The following is a 19,480-nucleotide window of genomic DNA, read 5'->3' as shown; positions in this document are numbered from 1 at the left end:
TGGTTGTATATTCTTAAAATACTGTCCTTTGTCTCCACATTTATATTTTATCTGCCACTGTTCCTTAAGTTCCTTTCGAAAAATTGGAATAAAATCAGACTCTGGTATTTTTAATCTAAGTATTCTTCCATTTTTTGCACCATATTTTGCAAAATAGTCCACTTCTTCATTTTCTTCTATACCTGAATGGGCTTTTATCCATGATATATAAATTTGTTTTCCTCTACTTAATACATTTTGATACAATTCCAAAATATCAAGAACAATGTAATTTAAATTAGGATTCAAACACAGATTATTAAGTTTTTCTACCGAACTTTTAGAGTCTGTAAATATGACAAATTTATCTTCTTCTTGTTCTAAACACAGATTAATTGCTAATTTTATGGCAATAAGCTCAGCACTGAAAATTGACATCATATCTGATAGTTTGTATATTAACTTAATATTTTTGGAAGGATAATAAACTGCACAGCCAACTCCATGTTCCGATTTAGATCCATCAGTATAAACTTTTTCATACTCTTTCCATTTTACTATACAATCCCGATAATATTCTTTTTGTATAATAATATTGTTTTGACACAAATAGCGAGCGTTAATATGGGTCTTAACTGGAGAAAGAAACATTTCATAAGAATAATTCCATAAAGGGATTCCATTGGATTTATAAAGTTCTTCATATCTTTGTACATTGGTAATAAAACTTTCAACTAATAATGGTATTTTTTCTTATCCCAATATTTGGATGTTAAGACCAAACCAGCTAAACTAGATATTTTAACCAATAACTTGGATTTCTGACTTCTTAACTTTAACACGAATTTGTCAGATAGAAATCTTCTCCGAAGATTTAATGGCGGTTCGCATGTTTCTGTTTCCATAACGTCTACAGGCGTACTTCCCAAGTATCCAATACTGAGTCGAAGACATTTGTTTTTTATTTTATCTATTTTTTTAAGATTTGTTTCTGCAGCTGAATGGTAAAATAAAGATCCGTAATCTAAAATAGATCTAACGAGTGTTCTATAAAATAGTAACATTATTTTTGGATCCCCTCCCCAGGAGGAATGACCGAAAGTTTTTAATAAATTAACACTATTTTCTGTTCTTTTGATTATATAATTTATCTGTTCTTTCCAATTTAATTTACAATCTAAAATTACTCCTAAAAATTTAGTGGAAGATTTGTAAGGAAACAAATATTTTGATAATTTTATTTGGTGAGGACACCGAAATCTTTTTCTCGTAAAAGTAACTAATACTGATTTTTCTTCGGAAAATGATAAGCCGTTATTGAAAATCCAATTATCTAAATTTCTTATTGCATAATTGAGTTGATTATGACCTATCTCGATGGATTTATGACGAGTGTAAATAACAATATCATCAGCATATTGCAAAACTGATATATTATGTGGGATGTCAACAACTAAATCAGTTGAGTAAATAATATAAAGTATAGGACTTAATATACCACCTTGTGGCAAACCCATAGATGTTTGTCTGCATTCAGAGAATAAGTGGTTTTCTCTGAAAAATAAATTTCTGTTACTGTATAGAGTATATAGGTGTTTAGATAGACTTTGGGGAATTCCCATCTGACACATTTTTTTATCTAATATGTCTAATTTCACGTTGTCGTATGCCCCTTTTATGTCTAAAAATAAAGCTGATGTTGACTGGTCATTGGAGAGTGAGAATTGAATATCTGTAATGAAAGTGGCCAGGTTTTCATATGTCGACTTTTTTTTTCGAAATCCGAATTGAGTACTGAATGAATACTAATGAATAAGATTATTAGATTCCAAAAAAAAATTCCAGTCGTGATTTTATCATTCTTTCGTATGTTTTTAGAACACATGATGCTAAAGATATAGCCCTATATGATGATGCATGATTTTTTGGTTTAGCCCTATATGATGATGCATGATTTTTTGGTTTTCCTGGCTTAAGTATGGGAACTAAAATGTAATTTTTCCATTGAGACGGTATTTCGACTTTGTTTAACCAAATATCATTTAGTAGATTTAGAAGAAAAATTTTTCCTGATCTAGGAAGATAAAACAACATAGGATAATGTATATTATCAGAACCTGGAGCTGTATTGGCAGATTTTTTGAGTGCCATGTCTAATTCTTGAAGTGAAAACTGGTTGGTGAGATAATGTCCACTAATACTATGTTCTCTTATATCTACACAATCAAGAAAGGATGGGTCAGGGGATACATATGGAGGGGTTAAAATGCTGTGAAATTCAGCAAGCCATTCATCATGATCTGATTGATTTTGATTTGAATATTTTCGATTTTTAAAATTATTTACCTTTTTCCATATATTCTTAAGAGGTACCGATCTGCTGAGAGATTTACAATAATTTTCCCAACTATTTTTTTTTTATTTGTTTGAAGGTTTTTTTTGCTATAGCATCAGTTCTTTTATATTCTAACAAGGTATCTAGTGTGGGATTGTTCATATATTTATGCAAACTGTTTCTTCGTTTCTGTACTAGAAATTGACATTTTTCATTCCACCATTGTTTGTTTTTATTTGAACTTTTATTTGATTTAAATTTAGGTATAGAAAGATTTGCTGCATTTTCAGTTATTCTTATAAAAGAATTTTAATCCCCAACTTCTGTTTTATTGAACTGTTCTTGAAACTCCATATAATATATATCCCAGTTTGCCTTTTTAATATTCCATTTTCTACAAGATAGTAATTTATTAACTTTGGGTGCCAAATATATTTGTGTAATGCATGGTAGATGATCAGATCCATAAAGATCTTTTATTGTGTCCCAATATAGTAAATGTTTTATACAAGGAGAACAAATTGTCAGATCGATAGCAGAATGAGATTGCAAATAATTTCCTATGAATGTAGGTGATCCATCGTTGAGATATACCAGATTATTTCGGTCAAGAGCTTTCATAAGCGTTATGCCATAGTGGTCTGTGTTTGGCCCACCCCAGGCAATATTATGTGAATTAAAATCTCCCGTAAAAATTACAGGTGGATTAAAAGAACTAAAGAATTGATCCCAAATATGCAACGAAATTTTAGTTTTTGGTGGAACATAAAGCGATACAATGGTAATATTTTTTTTTATCATTACATTTTAAAATAATGGATGATTGATTACAATTAGGTAGTAAGACAGAGATAGGTAATTCTGTATACAAAAGATTTGATTTAATAAGGATGGCCGTTCCCCCGCCATTGCGATCTAAACGGTCATCCCTCACAATGTTGTAACCTGGAAGATTAAAATATTTATTGGATGTAAATCTAGTTTCTGACAAGCAAGCTATATCGATGTTATAATCATTTAACAAATATTGTAAATTTTCTTTATTTGAATTTGCCGATTTAAGGTTCCATTGACATAGAGTTATATGATCCATGTTCAAAAAGGTTATTTAAACTAGTTTTAATAATATTTGTAATTTCGTTTTCCTGTATGTCTAATTTATTTTTGTTCTTTATTGTATTTATGGTTGATAAAACTATCTGAAAATGACATTTGCAATTTCATTATTTTCGGTTTCTCTTATGACATTTTCTGATTTATTTTCATTTTGAATATTGGACTGATATTGTTCTGAACTCAAAATTCCCCCTTTCTTAAAAGGAAGATTAACTGAACTAATAATGGATTGATGCGCTGAAAATGTAGGATTGGGAGATAAAGGATAAGATCTTTTACTTTTTTTTGTTAAGTTATTTAATTGGGCTTGAGAGTATGAATGGGAGTTCGATCTTTGGAAAATGGATCGCGTATTGGATTGGTGTTATTTGTGGAACGGGCTTGGACGATGTTGAAGTTACATGGACATTAACTGAATTTGAGGAATTTTGTTGTAAATTAGAATTAATTATATTATTATCAACAGCATTCGAAGGTAAATGCTTAGATACAATATCTGCATAACTTTTTTTTGGAATACTACTACTAGCATCCTTGAATGAACAATTTGTCTGTGACATCATTTGTTTAATCTTTTCTTGTCTGTTGTACTCCGGGCATACATTAAAATCATTAGTAAAATGGTTTCCATTGCAAGAAAAACACTTTACTGTAAATTCGTCTGATGGGCAGGTAACTGTGTCATGATTCTGAGAGCATTTAAGACATCTGATTTTACTTCGACATTGTTTACTAATATGTCCATAGCGGTAACAATTATTACACATTACAACCCTTTGTTTATAAACTTCTACTTCGTAAAGAACTTTGTTAATCTCTATATACTTAAGTAAAGTTTGACTTTTAAAGGAAACCAAAATAGTACTTGTAGGTATTAATTCTGTTTCGTTATCCGAGTTTTTTACTTTTCGGTTCATTCTTTTAACAAATTCCACTTCAAATTTACAATGAAAATCATAGGCCCTAATTTTATTTTTTAAATATTCAACTGGTAAATCTTTATCAATGAATCTAATAATTCCTAATCGAAATATTAAAAATTTAGGAATATATGCAGACAAGTTTTTATTTTCTAAAATGTGAGATTTTAATAATACATTCTTCTTCTTAAAGTGCCCTCTCCTCAATGGAGGTTGGCTACTACAATTTTAAAATCTTCTCTATCTTCAGCTGTTCTTATTAGCTGTTCAAAATTTAGCCCTGTCCATTGTCGGATGTTTCTGAGCCACGATAGTCTTTTCCTTCCTAGGCCTCTCTTTCCCTCGATTTTTCCTTTCACTATAAGTTGGGCATATTGGTACTTATTATTTCTCAGTATGTGGCCTAGGTATGATGTTTTTCTAACTTTTACTGTGTTAAAAAGTTCTCTTTCCTTGCCTATTCTATGCAGCACTTCTTCGTTTGAGGTATGCGATGTCCATGAAATTTTGAGCATTCTCCGGTAGATCCACATTTCAAAGGCCTCCAATTTATTTACGGTTGATGTTTTTAGGGTCCACGTTTCAACTGCATATAGAAGAGTCGACCAGACGTAGCATTTTGATAAACGTAGTCGAATTTCAAGTTTTATTCGAGAATCACAAAGCAGTTTTTTTATTTTTTCGAAAGATTTTCTGGCCTGTATAATACATTAGCACTCAAATAATCCTTACAAAAAACCTGAATTCGATTTCTTCCTATCGATTGAATTTGTTTTATTTTTTTATCTAATTCCGGATGTGAAGTTAAAATTATTTCTCCAATTTTTATTGCGTTTAATTGGCCTGTATAATTATCCATATTATTTTCAATGTAAATCTGAAACGGGCCTATATCAGTAGACTGATAAAGGAATGTTGTTTTTACTTTTTTGATCGTTTCATTATTATTGTGAACGGAAAAACTTGATTCTGGATTTGAACTAGCCTCAACTATCTTATCCTTTAATATAATTTGTTTTTTATGTTTTTTATCTTTAGTATTCCGATTTAATGCAGAAGAATCTATAATTAAATTTAAATGATTTGAACCACTTATCTGATTATTTCCTAGATCTAAGTTTTCTGGAGGATCCGGTAGAGGTGGGGGTTTCCCCCCATCATCCACTTCCATATGAATGCACTAAGCTTTCACAACACCCTTATAACCACAATTATAACTAATTTTCAAATAATTTAATTTGTCTTTTAAAATGATTGATTGTACTAAACTTCTAAGATACACGTGTAAGCACGACAACTGTTCACGCACGAAAAAAAAAAAAGATTTCAAGTTCCAAAATGTACCATCTGTAAAATTTGAAAATCTACTACTAATACAATTATTGGCAACATCTCAGGAGATTAGAAGTGTACGCGAAATGGTAAATACGGATCCCACAAATGGTTTATCCTGTTGTGGAGTCCACTTAATCCTACATGTTGGTCGGAGTCTACATAAAGCGCTACTTAGATAATAATATACACGGTGTATATTCTACTGGAGTTAGTATAATACCGTTTTAGAACGGAGCTCAGATTAACCGCTAGATGTATATATATATATATATATATATATATATATATATATATATATATATATATATATATATATAATATATATATATATATATATATATATATATAATATATAATATATATATATATATATAATATATATATATATATAATATATATATATATATATATATATATATATATATAATATATAATATATATATATATAATATATATATATATATATATATATATATAATATATATATATATATATATATATATATATATATATATATATATATATATATATATATATATCGATCGTTCGGAAGAAAAGGGTTACATCTCAAAAATGTTCATTTCTCGATTTATTTCATTAAACTAACTAAAAAGGTGCCTACTATTAGGAACGCATGAAGTTTAGAGAGAATCTTCACTACCAGCCAAAAGATGTCCGCATGTAACACGGGGATTTTTGCATTTTTCGCAGAATATTTTGTACAAGATCGTTGTATAACAGTTTGTCACCGTTAGTGTTGTGTAGTGTTTCAAATATTTAGGAGAAAGAAGATACATTCGATATTGTTGCAAAAAGTAAGTAGTAAATGCATGTAAATTTTACAACGAAACAGATACATCTCAGAATGTTACAATCTTGGATTAAATTAACTATTTCGCGTTTGTAACAAAGCCGCAACATTTTGTTTTGTAACTGTTTTGAACCAATTTTTTGAGTTAATTTGTTCACATACTATGTTTTATGTCAAAATGTAGCGCTTTTCTTGATTGCTTTTTAAATAGTTACTGTAAAATTAGAACATGTTACACTTTTGACTCAACTTTTGTGGTAAGTTTATTCACAGTCTTTGGGTTATGTCAAAATATATCACTTTTCTTAATACTTTTTGTAATTATTTACGATAATATTTTAGACCTGCAAGTATTTTCGTGCATGAAAAAAATATCAAATATCTAAATTATTAAATAAAGTATCCTTATTAAAAGTTTGTTTAATTATAAAAAAATCTTTTGATAGTTTTTTCAACAAAAATAACCAGTTTAGTTAACAAAGGTGTTTTGTATACAGGGTGTTACATTTTTGACCTAATGGTTTTTCATTTTTTGTCTGACAAACTACAATGTGTGTTGCCAAATTAAGGAATTTTAGAGAACTTATTTTATTTTTAGCATCACGTAGTCTTAAATATGGCATTTACAAACCGAACCCAAAGGATACTTGCCGGGTGTCATCCTAATTTACTATTAGATTTCAAAGCGAATATGCCCAATTTGTTAGGTGGTACCGTCGAACAATCTGAAATTGAAAATGTATTGGTTGAAGACGTTCCAGAAATAATGCAATATGGGAACGAAGAAATGGATCTATTAAAGTGCAGTAAAAATTGCTCGGTCAATACTGATGCTAGCAGTCAAATATTATTAGGTAAATTTACATTATTTTAATATATTTCCTTATTGACTTATTTTACTTTAAAGACATACCAGAAATAATGCACTATGAGATCGAAGAAATTGATACATTGAAAAGCAGTGAAAATTGCATAGTCAATAAAGATGCTATTCTTTCAAAGGAAAAAGAGCAAGAAACTTTACACATTCCAAGGGTGTCTAATTCAAACAAGAACGTTAAAGGTAAATTGAAGTTTTAAGGCGATATTTTGTTTATTAACTTAATTTTCATTTTAGATGTCCAGAATTTGGTTATAGAAAAAACACAAAACTGTTCATTTGCTTCATCTACCAGAAGTTCATCTTCGTCATCGAACTCTTCGTCAAGTTCATCAACAAGTAGTAGTGACTCAGATTCTGAAAATGAACCATTTGGATCTGATGACAGTGTTAAGGATCCACCCTATATTAAATCGTCATCAGATTCTGATGATATTGATTCAAGTAGAGAAGCAGAAAATATTAATCTGTCAAAAAATAGAAAATTACTTGATCCGTCCAAAACAGAAAAAAAAGGAAAAAAACGATTGAGAAATCCAGGCTTATGGCAAAAAAATATAGCAAAACAGTTGAGAAATAGCGGCCAAAGTTATGTTGGCTTAATTAGTGTAAAAACTGAAAATGGTAGTCAGAAAAAAATTAAAGAAAAACGCCCAAAAAGAATGCTTAAACCACCATGTGGTGAAAAGTGTAAACTACAATGTTCACAAAAAATAGATGAACAGCAGCGATTAAATATTTTCAATGATTACTGGGGATTACAAGATTTAGAGAAACAAAGGCATTATATTTCATCGAATATGCAAAGTATAAACCCGAGGTACAAATACAGTAATGCAGCTAATCCAAGAAATCCTAATAATGCATACTCTTTTATCATCGATAATAAAACTGTACGTGTTTGCAAGTATTTTTTTTTAGCTACACTGTCAATCAACAATAGAGTCATTCAAACCGTTTTAAAGAAGCAAAAAGTTTGCGAAAGTGGAAAAATTGTTGAAACTGATAAGCGCGGTACACATAACAACCACTATAAAGTAGACGAAGAAATAAAAAGTGAAATAAGAAGCCACATAAATTCGATACCTCGAATAGATAGTCATTACTGTAGATCGCATACTTCCAAACAATATATTGAAGGAAACAAAACTCTTGCAGATCTACATCGTGACTATCTTAAAAGTTGCGAAGAAAAACAACGACCAGCGGCAAACTATCACATGTACAGAAAAATTTTTGAGGAAGAATTTAACATTGCCTTTTATATACCCAAAAAAGATCAATGCGACCTTTGTTTGCAATTTAAAAATTCCTCTATTATTGAACAGCAAAATATTTTAGAAAAAGTCGCAAAGAAAAAGATAATGACAGAAATACTACAGAAAATACTAAAGTAATTGTTTTTGATCTGCAGGCAGTTTTGCCTTGTCCTGTAGGAGATACTGCAGCTTTCTATTATGTTTCAAAGCTTAATGTACTAAATTTTACGTTGTATGATATTAAAAACCACCAAGGTACTTGCTTTATGTGGCATGAGGGTGAGGCACAAAGGGGAGCGAATGAAATAGGTTCCTGTCTTTTTAAATTTTTAGAAAATATGAGCAATCAAAATGAAGAAGATTTAAATGTAATACTTTATTCCGACAACTGTACAGGCCAAAACAAAAATAAATTCATAATAGCTCTTTATATTTATGCAATATTAAAATTAAATATAAGTTCAATCACCCATAAATTTCTTGTTTCCGGCCATAGCCAAAATGAAGGTGATAGTGTACACGCGACAATAGAAAAGGCAATAAAACTATACAGAAAATCAAGCCCTATTTACGTTCCTGATCAGTATGCTTGCATTATGAGATCAGCAAAAAAAACCGGAAAAACATATAAAGTAAACGAACTTTGTTTTAAGGATTTTATGGATTTAAAAAAATTAACTTCTGACTTGTTTGTGAATATCCCTAAAAATGTAAAAACTTCGTCATTTAGGGTAATCAAATTAGAAAAAAAGAATCCAAATACATTATTTTATAAAAATTCTTTTGAAGATACAGATTTCTGCCAAGCGGAAATTATTAGTTCTAGAAAAACTGTTAGTATAGAACAAATCAAAATAAAAAATGCATATTCCACGAAACCTGGTATATCAGAGGCAAAAAAAACAGGTTTGATATCATTAGTCGAAAAGAAAAAATGCGTACCGCCATATTATTTTGATTTTTACAATAATTTGTAATGCTTTAATCTAATTCTTTTAACGATTTTAGGTATGTATTAAATAATTATAAATTAAGTTAACATTGTTACAACTTGTAAACATTTACTAATTTTTAATTCAAAACCGTTGCATGTATTTTTTTATAACAATAAATAAACAGTTAGAAAAATCACAATTATGTCATTTAATTAAACCCAACTTAGCCTACTTATTTAAATAAAAATCACAAAGTTTTATTAATTAATGATCAGGTAATAAAAAAAAAAACTCCGAAAAAAATCTTAAAACTCGTCTCCTGCAAAAGTAGTTTTTCCGACTTGTAACCCTTTTCTTCCGAACGATCGATATATATATATATAATATATATATTATATATATATATAATATATATATATATATATATATATATATATATATATATATATATATAATATATATATATAAATATATATATATATATATATATATATATATATATATATATGTATATATATATATATATATATATATATTTGGTAGTTAAAACCATTGCCTTTGTTTTTTTCACATTCAACTTCAGTTTATTCATTTTTTAATATTTATTAACCATATCTAAAATAGTGTTCATTTTTTGAATACCTACATCAAAATTTTCATCACTACAACAGATTAGAGTATCATCGGCAAAAAGATCAATAAATTCACAAATTACAAAAATATCGATATCGTTAATGTACAGAATAAATAAACGAGTGCCTAATACGCTACCTTGAAGAATCCCTGTATTACTATCCATTTCACATAACAATTGCTCTTTAAATCGAACTGTCTGTTCGCGATCTTGTAAATAATTTTCTAACCACGCAATTAGTGTACCACCTATACCATACTGTTTAAGTTTAGAAATCATTATTGTCCTGTCAATGGTTTCAAAAGCTCTTTTTAAATCAAGAAATACACCAACTTATATAAGATAAGATTTGTTTTGATTTTATCTAAGTTTTGATTACATAAATTTCTAAACTTTGATATATTACCATCAGATATATTATAACTATTATTATTGGAGATATTTACTGAAATAACGAAATAATCAGTAATTTTTGGACAATCGTAAACCCAAACACACAGTTGACGTTCGGTTTTTCCTAACTTTCTGAATTTTATTTTGGTACCATGAAGGCATTTTACTTGGTCAATATCGCAGGTCAAACCATAAACCGGAATTAGACTGTTCAATGGTTATTGCTGCAGCTTCAGAACATAGTTGGGGATCCATTTCCTGATAACAGAATTCTAGAAATTCTGAAAAATTCAGTGCCATTTTGGAAAAATCATTTCTGCTAACAAAATTTAACATCGATTGATGTAGTCCAAGATTTTGCAAAATTCTGTTAGGCTTGAAGTGTTTCAATAGCTGACTCTCAACATTATGTTCTAGTCCTTGGTTCACAACTTCCTGTAAAAAAAGTAAGCTTTCTTCATCTGAGCTCAGTTCTTCTTGTGCTCCAAAATCCTTCAAAGTTAGGTATTTAACTGAAGTTCCAACTTTGGAAAGTTTACTCTGCCCAGTAACAAGCAACTTCAGTTGGAGAAGGTTCTTCACTCCTTCTGTGAAGCCACATCAAGAGTGCTATGGAATGCTTATACCCACCTAAAACAAAGTAAATGCTATACTTATAAATTATACCCAAAGTTAATATCATTTCATAGTATGTATTTGCTATCCTTTACGTTCCATATTACAATTAGATTGGAAGCATTTAAAATGTGGACATATTGAAGAATTTCCTGGATAGACAGAATAACCTATGAAGAAGCACTAAGAAAATAGAGATCAAGCAGGGAGATACTGGATTCCACCAAAATAAGAAAACTGCAATACTTGGGTCATACTTATAACAGCAGGTGGTGATAGATACGAACTCCTAAAATTAATAATGTGGGGAAAAATTCAAGGAAGACGCAGCATAGGTAGAAAAAAATTGTCCTGGCTGAGAAATCTCAAAGAATGGATTGGATGCAGCTCAAATGAACTCTTTTGGGCTGTATAGTGCCAAAAGTTAGAATAGGCAATGATGATGGCCAACCTTAATCGCGGAGATGGCATGTAAAGAAGACATTCCATAAACATAAACAGTTTTTAAATAGCATCAAAGACATATAAAACATTTTTTTAGTCTTACAATCCTAGAATCTCAATATACCTATGCATGACTAAAACTAATCTGATATTTACCTAGTACATTTTTTATCATTTTAAAAATATTTACCTGAAGAGGCAGCACAGTCATGGCACTGAATATTCCTCATCAATATTGCAAGTTACAGCATATTGTGTTTTCCTCACATTGTGTTCAGGTGTCACTTTAGCTTTAACTGTGCATACATTTTTATCTCTTCGAACTTGCACCCATCCAACAGCAGAGTCCCCATAAGAAGGCCTAGCGGATCTGTAAATAAGTAGAAATATTTAACAACTAGGTACCTATGTAAGTAGATGTAAATATTTTTGTGCCTAATATTTTCATTTCAAGTAACTAAAAATATATTGTCATTTACACTTCATATTATTCACATTATCCATATATTATTCACATAACGTATTATAATGATTATACTTTAAGGGCGTAGGCACAAAATTTCGCACAAATGTGTTTTACATGCATTCATTTTTTTCTAATCCTGAGAAAATTAATAAGTATTTTTGAAAAATTTAAACGCAGAATGAAAGATTACGTTATTACCGAGTGCCGAGAGTCCCTGAAAACTTCTATAATGTTTATTTTAATAAGTTAATAATAATAAATAATATTTTAATAAAGAAAAAATTTAGTGTGATTTTTAATTTCAAATATCTCATTAAAAAGAAACTTTTGATTCATTCTAAGGGACTTTCGGCCCTCGATAATAAAGTATTCTTTCATTCTGCGTTTAAATTTTTCAAAAATACTTATTAGTTTTCTCAGGTATCGAAAAAATGATTACATATACAGTACATCGAAAATTTTGACAGGCGTCAAAATTTTGCATTCTCTTTCTTTCCTCGTAACTTTAATAAGTTTTAATTTGTATGAAAAATACTTTTATCGATTTATATTATACGTAAAACTATTAAGTATGGTTTATATCCTACCTGTTAGTTTTAACACCTCGAACTTCAGCAAGAGAAAAACTTTCGCTGTTTTTAATGTAAGTCCCCACCATAAATATATCCACTAAGGGTAAATTGTCAGACTGTCCCTTTAAAAACCCAGCGTCAGTCATTTTAAAAAAATTATTTTACACACACTTAAAACCTTTAACAGTATTAAAACAGGCTATAATACAATCAAAGAATATAGACGCTTATAAGCGTCTATATTGTTTGATACAATGGAAATGGTACGTTATTATCAAATCCATTGTCATGTGTCATGTGCATAAAATGCGATTTTATTGACATCTGTCAGTTTCACTTTCCAAACAAACCTTGTTTAGTGTGGATAATTTGTATTTTTCGTTATTTTTTCATTTTTTTACAGAATCTTTCCGCTTTTTGCAATATCTAAGTATTCTAATAGTTACTACAACAATTTTACAAGGTTGTGTAAATAATAAAGCATGCTGTTTTATAAAAATAGCAATAAAATGCATGTATCAATAAAGTAAGGTTAGAATGTCTTTAATTTAAACTTTTAAACTATATTTCATAAAAATGGAACACTGAATTATGATGGTATTATCGTAAAAACACTATACTTAAAAGAAAAAGCAGCAGAGGAAGCAAAATATTAACTTTATAGAAATTAAAAAGTCTTGAGATTGGACATTTCAACTTTTGTTTGGAAAGTAATTGACAGTTGTGACGTCACACTTCCACTGTCCATACCCATCCCATCCATCTTCTTCTTCTTTCAGTGCCTATTCGTTCCGAATATTGGCAATCATTCTGGCTATAATTATTTTATTGACTGATGCTTTAAATAGATTCGTTGTTGTTGTGGAGAACCATTTCCTCAGGTTCTTCAACCATGATATTCTCCTTCTCCCAATTCCTCGCTTTCCGAATACTTTACCCTGTAGGATTACCTTCAGTAATCTGTATTTAGTGCTGTTTCTCATTATATGTCCGAGATATTCCAACTTTCTCCTTTTAATGGTATACATCACCTCTCTTTCTTTGCCCACTCTTCGTAATACGGTCTCGTTGGTTATCTTGTCTGTCCATGATATCCTTAGAATTCGCCTGTATAGCCACATCTCGAAGGCTTCAAGTTTTCCATCCATTGGTAAGAAGAAGATTAGGCAATACCCAATACCGTTGCAGTTGCAATACTTATCGTTTTTACCCGTTTATAGGGATGACCAACGAGCGGTATGACGTCACAACAGATTCCGCCCGTTGAAAGAATCATTTAAATTCTCCAGTTTTTAATTCCTTATATTTATTTCATAATAATAAAATATGAGTTTTTTTGTAAACTGGGGTTCTCTTAACAGTAATAAATAACGTTTATCAGTAATATTTCTGGAATTTAATTTTTATGCAAGTTCCCCATTGTGACCTGCAACCTGACCAATGATAATGACTTGCAACAGTAAGTAAATTAGATGGACTGTAGACGCATATTCTTTGATAAACTCGGTTCGCTAATCCCAGTCCGAACTGTCTAGTGAATTTAGTAATTATTTTTTTGCGAAGTTAGTTACTTTTTGACAGACTAACAGTGGCTGGAAATTACTATACAACCAAGCACCATTACTCATAGCCAATATTAATAGTAAACAAACTAAATAGTAAATAAAATAGAACTTTGCAAATTTCCGACAATCAATATTTATTTATCTGCACCATATAATAAATAGTTATGTTAAATTATAACAACTAAATATATATTTTTTAAATATATACTACCCAAAATTTGATGGGTTTAGTATACACTTCGACTATTTAGAATAATTCTTCTTTTTTTAAAGAAAGAAGTCTGTAATAGCAGGATACTTGAGCTATTAATACTGAGAAGTAGGAATTGTTGTGTTGTAGGTTTCCGACAATGAATCTGTCAAAATTTGTCCGAGCTAAGCGAATGGAGTTTAATACCAAAACAAAAATAGTGGCATAGATCAAGGTTAGTAGATATTTAAGTAGGTTGTCTCGTAACTATAGACCAATCAAATGCTCGCTTTTTAAAGGCGGGAATACGTCACCCATACGACACTTTTAAAATTGCCATAAGCTTCAATGCTAATATAAGGTTCAAAAACTTAGGTTTTGCAATATATTTTGGGATTTTCTTGGGTATAGGGATGTTAAGTGGTTCTTATATTAGTAATTATATCAATTTTTTTTTCTAAAATCAATAGTCTGATGACAAAAAATAGAATTGATTATAGTGATAATATTGTGTGTTTTAAATGGAGATAACAGTTTATTTCGCACAAAAACCCAAAAAAACAGTAGAAAAAGTTCAAAAGCAAAAATACTAAATATGTAGGAACTTACTTATTATTTTTTTCCTGGAATTTACAGCATTTTTATCATATCTAGTGGTAGGCAAAAAAAAACCAATAGGTAATATAAATAATTTATTATTAGATTAAAATACAAAAAATGATTAGTCCTTCAAGCACAAATCTTCAAACTATATATACTTATCTCATCTAAAAAATATATCATTATTATAACGTACAAAACTACATATAATTGTTATGACAAACCTTTATATCACGGCTACGAAAACACACTTCACAAGTGTTTATGTACACAAATAACAAGTCTCTATAAATAATATTGTCCTTATACCTATACTTAAAAATAAAAACTAAACAATAACTAAACAAATAAACGAACTAATGATACTATAGAATAGAGACAACAACAAACGTGAACTTAAACTCAGACGTGCAGACAACTGTCAAATTTGACTTTGTCGTATGAGTGACGTAAGCATTCTGCCTTCCCCTCGCTTCGCCCACATAGTTACGAGACAACCTACTTAACATCTACTAACCTTGGACATAGATAACCTACTTCTGTACAAAAAAATGTTGTGATAATCAGCGCCACGTTGGAGTGTTCTGGTACTAATCAATATTTTTATCGTGTTGGTGAGCTTGCTAATTGACAAACGCCTTGTGTAGTTGGTAGTATTGTAAACGCGCGAAAATTGAATTGCTATAAAGCGCGGGAAATTTTGAATTTCGTCCTAACGTTCATTTCATATATAGGGTATTCAACCAACTTACGCCTCTAAACGATTATTCATAGTATACCTGATTTATTGTCTTTATATTTACTAATACTAAAGCTAATAATGCTCAAGAATAGATCAACAGAGAGAACTCTAATCCTGTTTATATATTAGAATAAATGTGACAAATTAGTTCTGAAAGTTTTCAGAGATATTAGATTAGACCAATAATTTTCATTTAATCAAACTCAAAACATTTAGTAATTAATACACAATATTAAATTAATATGCTATGAGAGTAGGAATCATAGAAACCGGTTTTAAAATTTGTAAGCAAAAGCAAAAACTAGATAGTCTTTAGATAAAGGCATATTGGTAGTTTGATTTATATTTTGTCCATCTGCCATTTCGTTACAGCCGTTTCGGAATCTATCGCTCTTCAGACGAACTATGCAGACAGACAAAATACGGAAACCAAATCACCAACATTTAAATGATTCTCGCGAATCAAACGTGCCTGTAGGCCGACAACGCCATGTAAAAGAAGATAGTCGAACAGTCGAAGTGCAAAATACACGACGACAAGAGATCGATTTAGATTTGCTTTACAGACTCTGAAACTACTGAAACTAATCAGTTTACTAGAGTGGCTCATACAGAAATTAAAATTTCACAAAGAGCATATAAAACAAAAATCGTCTCTTAGGTCCGCTTGCCATTATGCTAAATTCAGTACTGAATTTAGCACTAAAAATATTGTATCTACAAAATAGGTGCGCGCGCCGATTCAGTACTAAAAATTAGAACATGTTCTAATTACTTGTACTAAAAATGATCCAATATTAACTTAAACTGAGGTTATGTTATACGTATGTTTCTATGTTTATGCTTTGTTTTTAAATATGTGGAGTCAGAAGCAAATAGAAAATTTAATCGAACTATATAAAGCAAATCCTTGTTTATATGTGCCAAAGCATTCATTGTATAAAAATAGGAATGCGAGAGTAAAAGCTTTGGAAGAAATAAAGGCGGAATTGTATAAACTCGGTGTAGATGTAAGTGTGGCAGAGATAAAAGCCAAGTTTAACAATTTAAGAACTAACTTTTTACAACAGCATAGAAGATATTTATCATCTATAAAAAGCGGAGCTGGTAGCGATGATGTAAGTAATATTTCTATTACATTATGGCTTTTTATGTCTATTTGTTGGGCTAATTTGATTAGAATTTTGTTAACACTGAAACCATTACGATAAGTCGCGTACACAAACAAATAGACATCAAAAAAGTAGCATAAGTAATGTTTTTTATAAAGCCTAATAGTTGCTCTATAATTATTTTATTTTATTAGATTGACAAACCTACGCTATGGTATTACGAAAAAATATTATTCGTAGCGGAGCATTGCATACCTAGGTGCTCACAGGACAGCCTTTCGGCTTTAACAATCCTACCAGCCAATGAAAATGCTACCATGGATTATGTTCAAGAAAATGAAATACATTTGATAAGTAGTCAGAATCAGGAAGAGGAGATTGAAAATTTTCAAAATTATGATTATTGTATTGTGAGTATATTTATCAATTTTCTTGAAATTTTTTAATTGGAAAATAATTATGAGGAATTTTAGTTTGAGGAGATAATAGTGTCAAAAAATTTATTGGGAATTAAAATCACATAAGCTGAAAAGTCTTTTTTTACTAATGTTTTAACTTCTAAATCAGAAGCTTGTCAAAATATCAATACAAATAACTTATTTATTTATTATCATATTAATCATTTATTGATATGGTTGATTTTACAGAGTCCTTCTACATCACAGAATCTGCCTACCCCTTCGTTAAGAGACAGCACCCCCTCTGGAGGAGATATTATTAGAAAGAGTCTAAAAAAAAGAAATAAACCTGACGATGAGGGGATTGAAAATGAAAATTTTCATGATTATTGTATTGTGAGTATAAACTTTTATCAATTTTTTTTTTGAAATTTTTTAATTGGAAAATAATTATGAAGAATTTTAGTTTGAGGAGATAATAGTGTCAAAAAATTTATTGGGAATTAAAATCACATAAGCTGAAAAGTCTTTTTTTACTAACGTTTTAACTTCTAAATCGGAAGCTTGTCAAAATATGAATACAAATATAAATAACTTCTTATTTATTTATTAACATATTAATCATTTAGTGATATGGTTGATTTTACAGAGTCCTTCTGCATCACAGAATGTGCCTACCCCTTCATTAAGAGACAATGCCACCTCTGGAGGAGATATTATTAGAAAGAGGCTAAAAAAAAGAAATAAACCTGACGATGAGGGGATTTTTTTGAATAAAGCGGCTGATGTTTTGTCATCTTTAACAAATGCTCTGGCCAATGAAGAGCAACCAAAACCTGTGGAGACTCTTCCTGCAAAATCAAATTTAAAAATATTTGCAGAATTTGTAGAGAGTCAATTAGAGTTTTTGGTGTCTGATGAAGAGACACTATTAGAGACTCAAGAAAAAATAACAAACATTATTTGGGATGCCAGAAAAAAAATTTTAAAAAATAAAAATTCATAATTATGTATGTTTCGTTTTATTTAAATTTCAAGTTACTCATTTATTAATAATAATATACATTTTTTACATGTTACATCTCTGTATGGCAGCATTTTGCCAGTCAACTGAACCACTGTCACTGTTGAAATACTCTTTAAATTCATTTCTTATATTATGAGCTCTAGCTGTCGAACGATTACCTGCTTGATTACTTAATCTATTTGAAAACACAACCTGTGATTCATCTTGTTCTATATATGTTTTAAAATTTTCTGAAACTAATAAATTATGCAACGCTAAGCAAGCCAATATTATTTTTTCTACTTTATCTGCATTTAAATTTATTGGATTAAGCAATACTCTAAATCTGTTAGCTAAGATTCCAAATGAGCTTTCAATCATTCGACGGGCTCTAGAGAGTCGATAATTAAATATTTTTTCAGATTCTGACAATCTCCTATTAGGATAAGGTTTCATAATTCGACTGGTTAACGGAAATGCATCATCTGCAATTAATACAAATGGAATTTTTGATGTACGACTGGGTAAAGCCTGATTTGGGGGTAAATTTAAAGAGTTATTTTCTAGTGCTCCACACAGATTACTTTCTCGGAAAACACCACCATCACTTATGCGGCCATTTATTCCTACATTATAGTAAGTGAATTTATAAGCTGAATCACACATGGCTAATAGAACTATTGAGTGATTCCCTTTATAATTGTAATAATATGAACCAGCAGATATCGGAGGTTTAAACATTACATGTTTTCCATCCAAAGCACCAATACAGTTGGGAAACTGCCACATTTCTTGAAACCCTTTAGCAACATTTAACCACTCTCTAGAAGATGTTGGGGTCTAAAAATAATGTTAGTTAGTTTTCATAATTTTATCTCATACATATTTACCTTCAAATATATTTCCTTTAGACTGGTATATATAGCTTCACAAACTTCAGGTACAAACCTAGAAATGCTACTTTCATGTATACGAGTTGAATACATTAATGATCTAAAGGTTTGCCCAGTTGCTAAAAATCTTAATGTAGTTTCCAACCTAAACAAAAAACGAGGCATCAAATTTATACATCTATCTAAATACAATACTATACAAACCTGCATCTTGCTGAAATACTTTCTCTAAATTGCGTATCCTGTTTTTTTATCTTATTCTCAACTAGTCCTAATAATT

The 19,480-nt window shown here is 29.9% G+C and overlaps 2 protein-coding genes and 1 long non-coding RNA gene across 3 annotated transcripts; 2 read left to right on the top strand and 1 right to left on the bottom strand.

The window, feature by feature from the left end:
• Positions 1-6,216: 6,216 nt before the first annotated feature.
• On the top strand, positions 6,217-9,879 carry LOC140431139 (uncharacterized). Its single transcript, XM_072519050.1, has 3 exons — positions 6,217-7,350; positions 7,404-7,559; positions 7,614-9,879. The coding sequence occupies exons 1-3, from the start codon at positions 7,113-7,115 to the stop codon at positions 8,771-8,773; spliced, it is 1,554 nt and encodes a 517-aa protein (XP_072375151.1). The 5' UTR covers positions 6,217-7,112; the 3' UTR covers positions 8,774-9,879.
• Positions 9,880-10,114: 235 nt separating this feature from the next.
• On the bottom strand, positions 10,115-13,489 carry LOC140431136 (uncharacterized). The gene is made up of 3 exons (XR_011949628.1): positions 12,710-13,489; positions 11,847-12,026; positions 10,115-11,227 (listed from the first exon to the last, which is right to left on the bottom strand). It is a non-coding gene; the product is annotated as an uncharacterized lncRNA (long non-coding RNA).
• Positions 13,490-15,979: 2,490 nt separating this feature from the next.
• Positions 15,980-18,312, top strand: LOC140453000 (uncharacterized). Its single transcript, XM_072547310.1, has 4 exons — positions 15,980-16,909; positions 17,098-17,313; positions 17,551-17,697; positions 17,951-18,312. Exons 1-4 carry the CDS (start codon positions 16,607-16,609, stop codon positions 18,305-18,307), a joined length of 1,023 nt encoding a protein of 340 aa, XP_072403411.1. The 5' UTR covers positions 15,980-16,606; the 3' UTR covers positions 18,308-18,312.
• The last annotated feature ends 1,168 nt before the right edge of the window (positions 18,313-19,480 follow it).

This window comes from Diabrotica undecimpunctata, unplaced genomic scaffold, assembly GCF_040954645.1.
Source record: "Diabrotica undecimpunctata isolate CICGRU unplaced genomic scaffold, icDiaUnde3 ctg00000568.1, whole genome shotgun sequence".
In the NCBI taxonomy this organism is placed as follows: domain Eukaryota; kingdom Metazoa; phylum Arthropoda; class Insecta; order Coleoptera; family Chrysomelidae; genus Diabrotica; species Diabrotica undecimpunctata.
The sequence above is the reverse complement of the archived record's forward strand: the minus strand, read 5'-3'. Positions and strand labels throughout refer to the sequence as shown.

Bases quoted from the DNA above. Each gene is read 5' to 3' on its own strand.
- LOC140453000 (XM_072547310.1), top strand. From the start codon at position 16,607: ATGTTATACGTATGTTTCTATGTTTATGCTTTGTTTTTAAATATGTGG. The intron at 16,910-17,097 runs GTAAGTAATATT...TTATTTTATTAG, and splicing joins GCGGAGCTGGTAGCGATGAT to ATTGACAAACCTACGCTATG. The intron at 17,314-17,550 runs GTGAGTATATTT...TTGATTTTACAG, and splicing joins AAAATTATGATTATTGTATT to AGTCCTTCTACATCACAGAA.
- LOC140431139 (XM_072519050.1), top strand. From the start codon at position 7,113: ATGGCATTTACAAACCGAACCCAAAGGATACTTGCCGGGTGTCATCCT. The intron at 7,351-7,403 runs GTAAATTTACAT...TTTACTTTAAAG, and splicing joins TAGCAGTCAAATATTATTAG to ACATACCAGAAATAATGCAC. The intron at 7,560-7,613 runs GTAAATTGAAGT...TTTTCATTTTAG, and splicing joins TTCAAACAAGAACGTTAAAG to ATGTCCAGAATTTGGTTATA.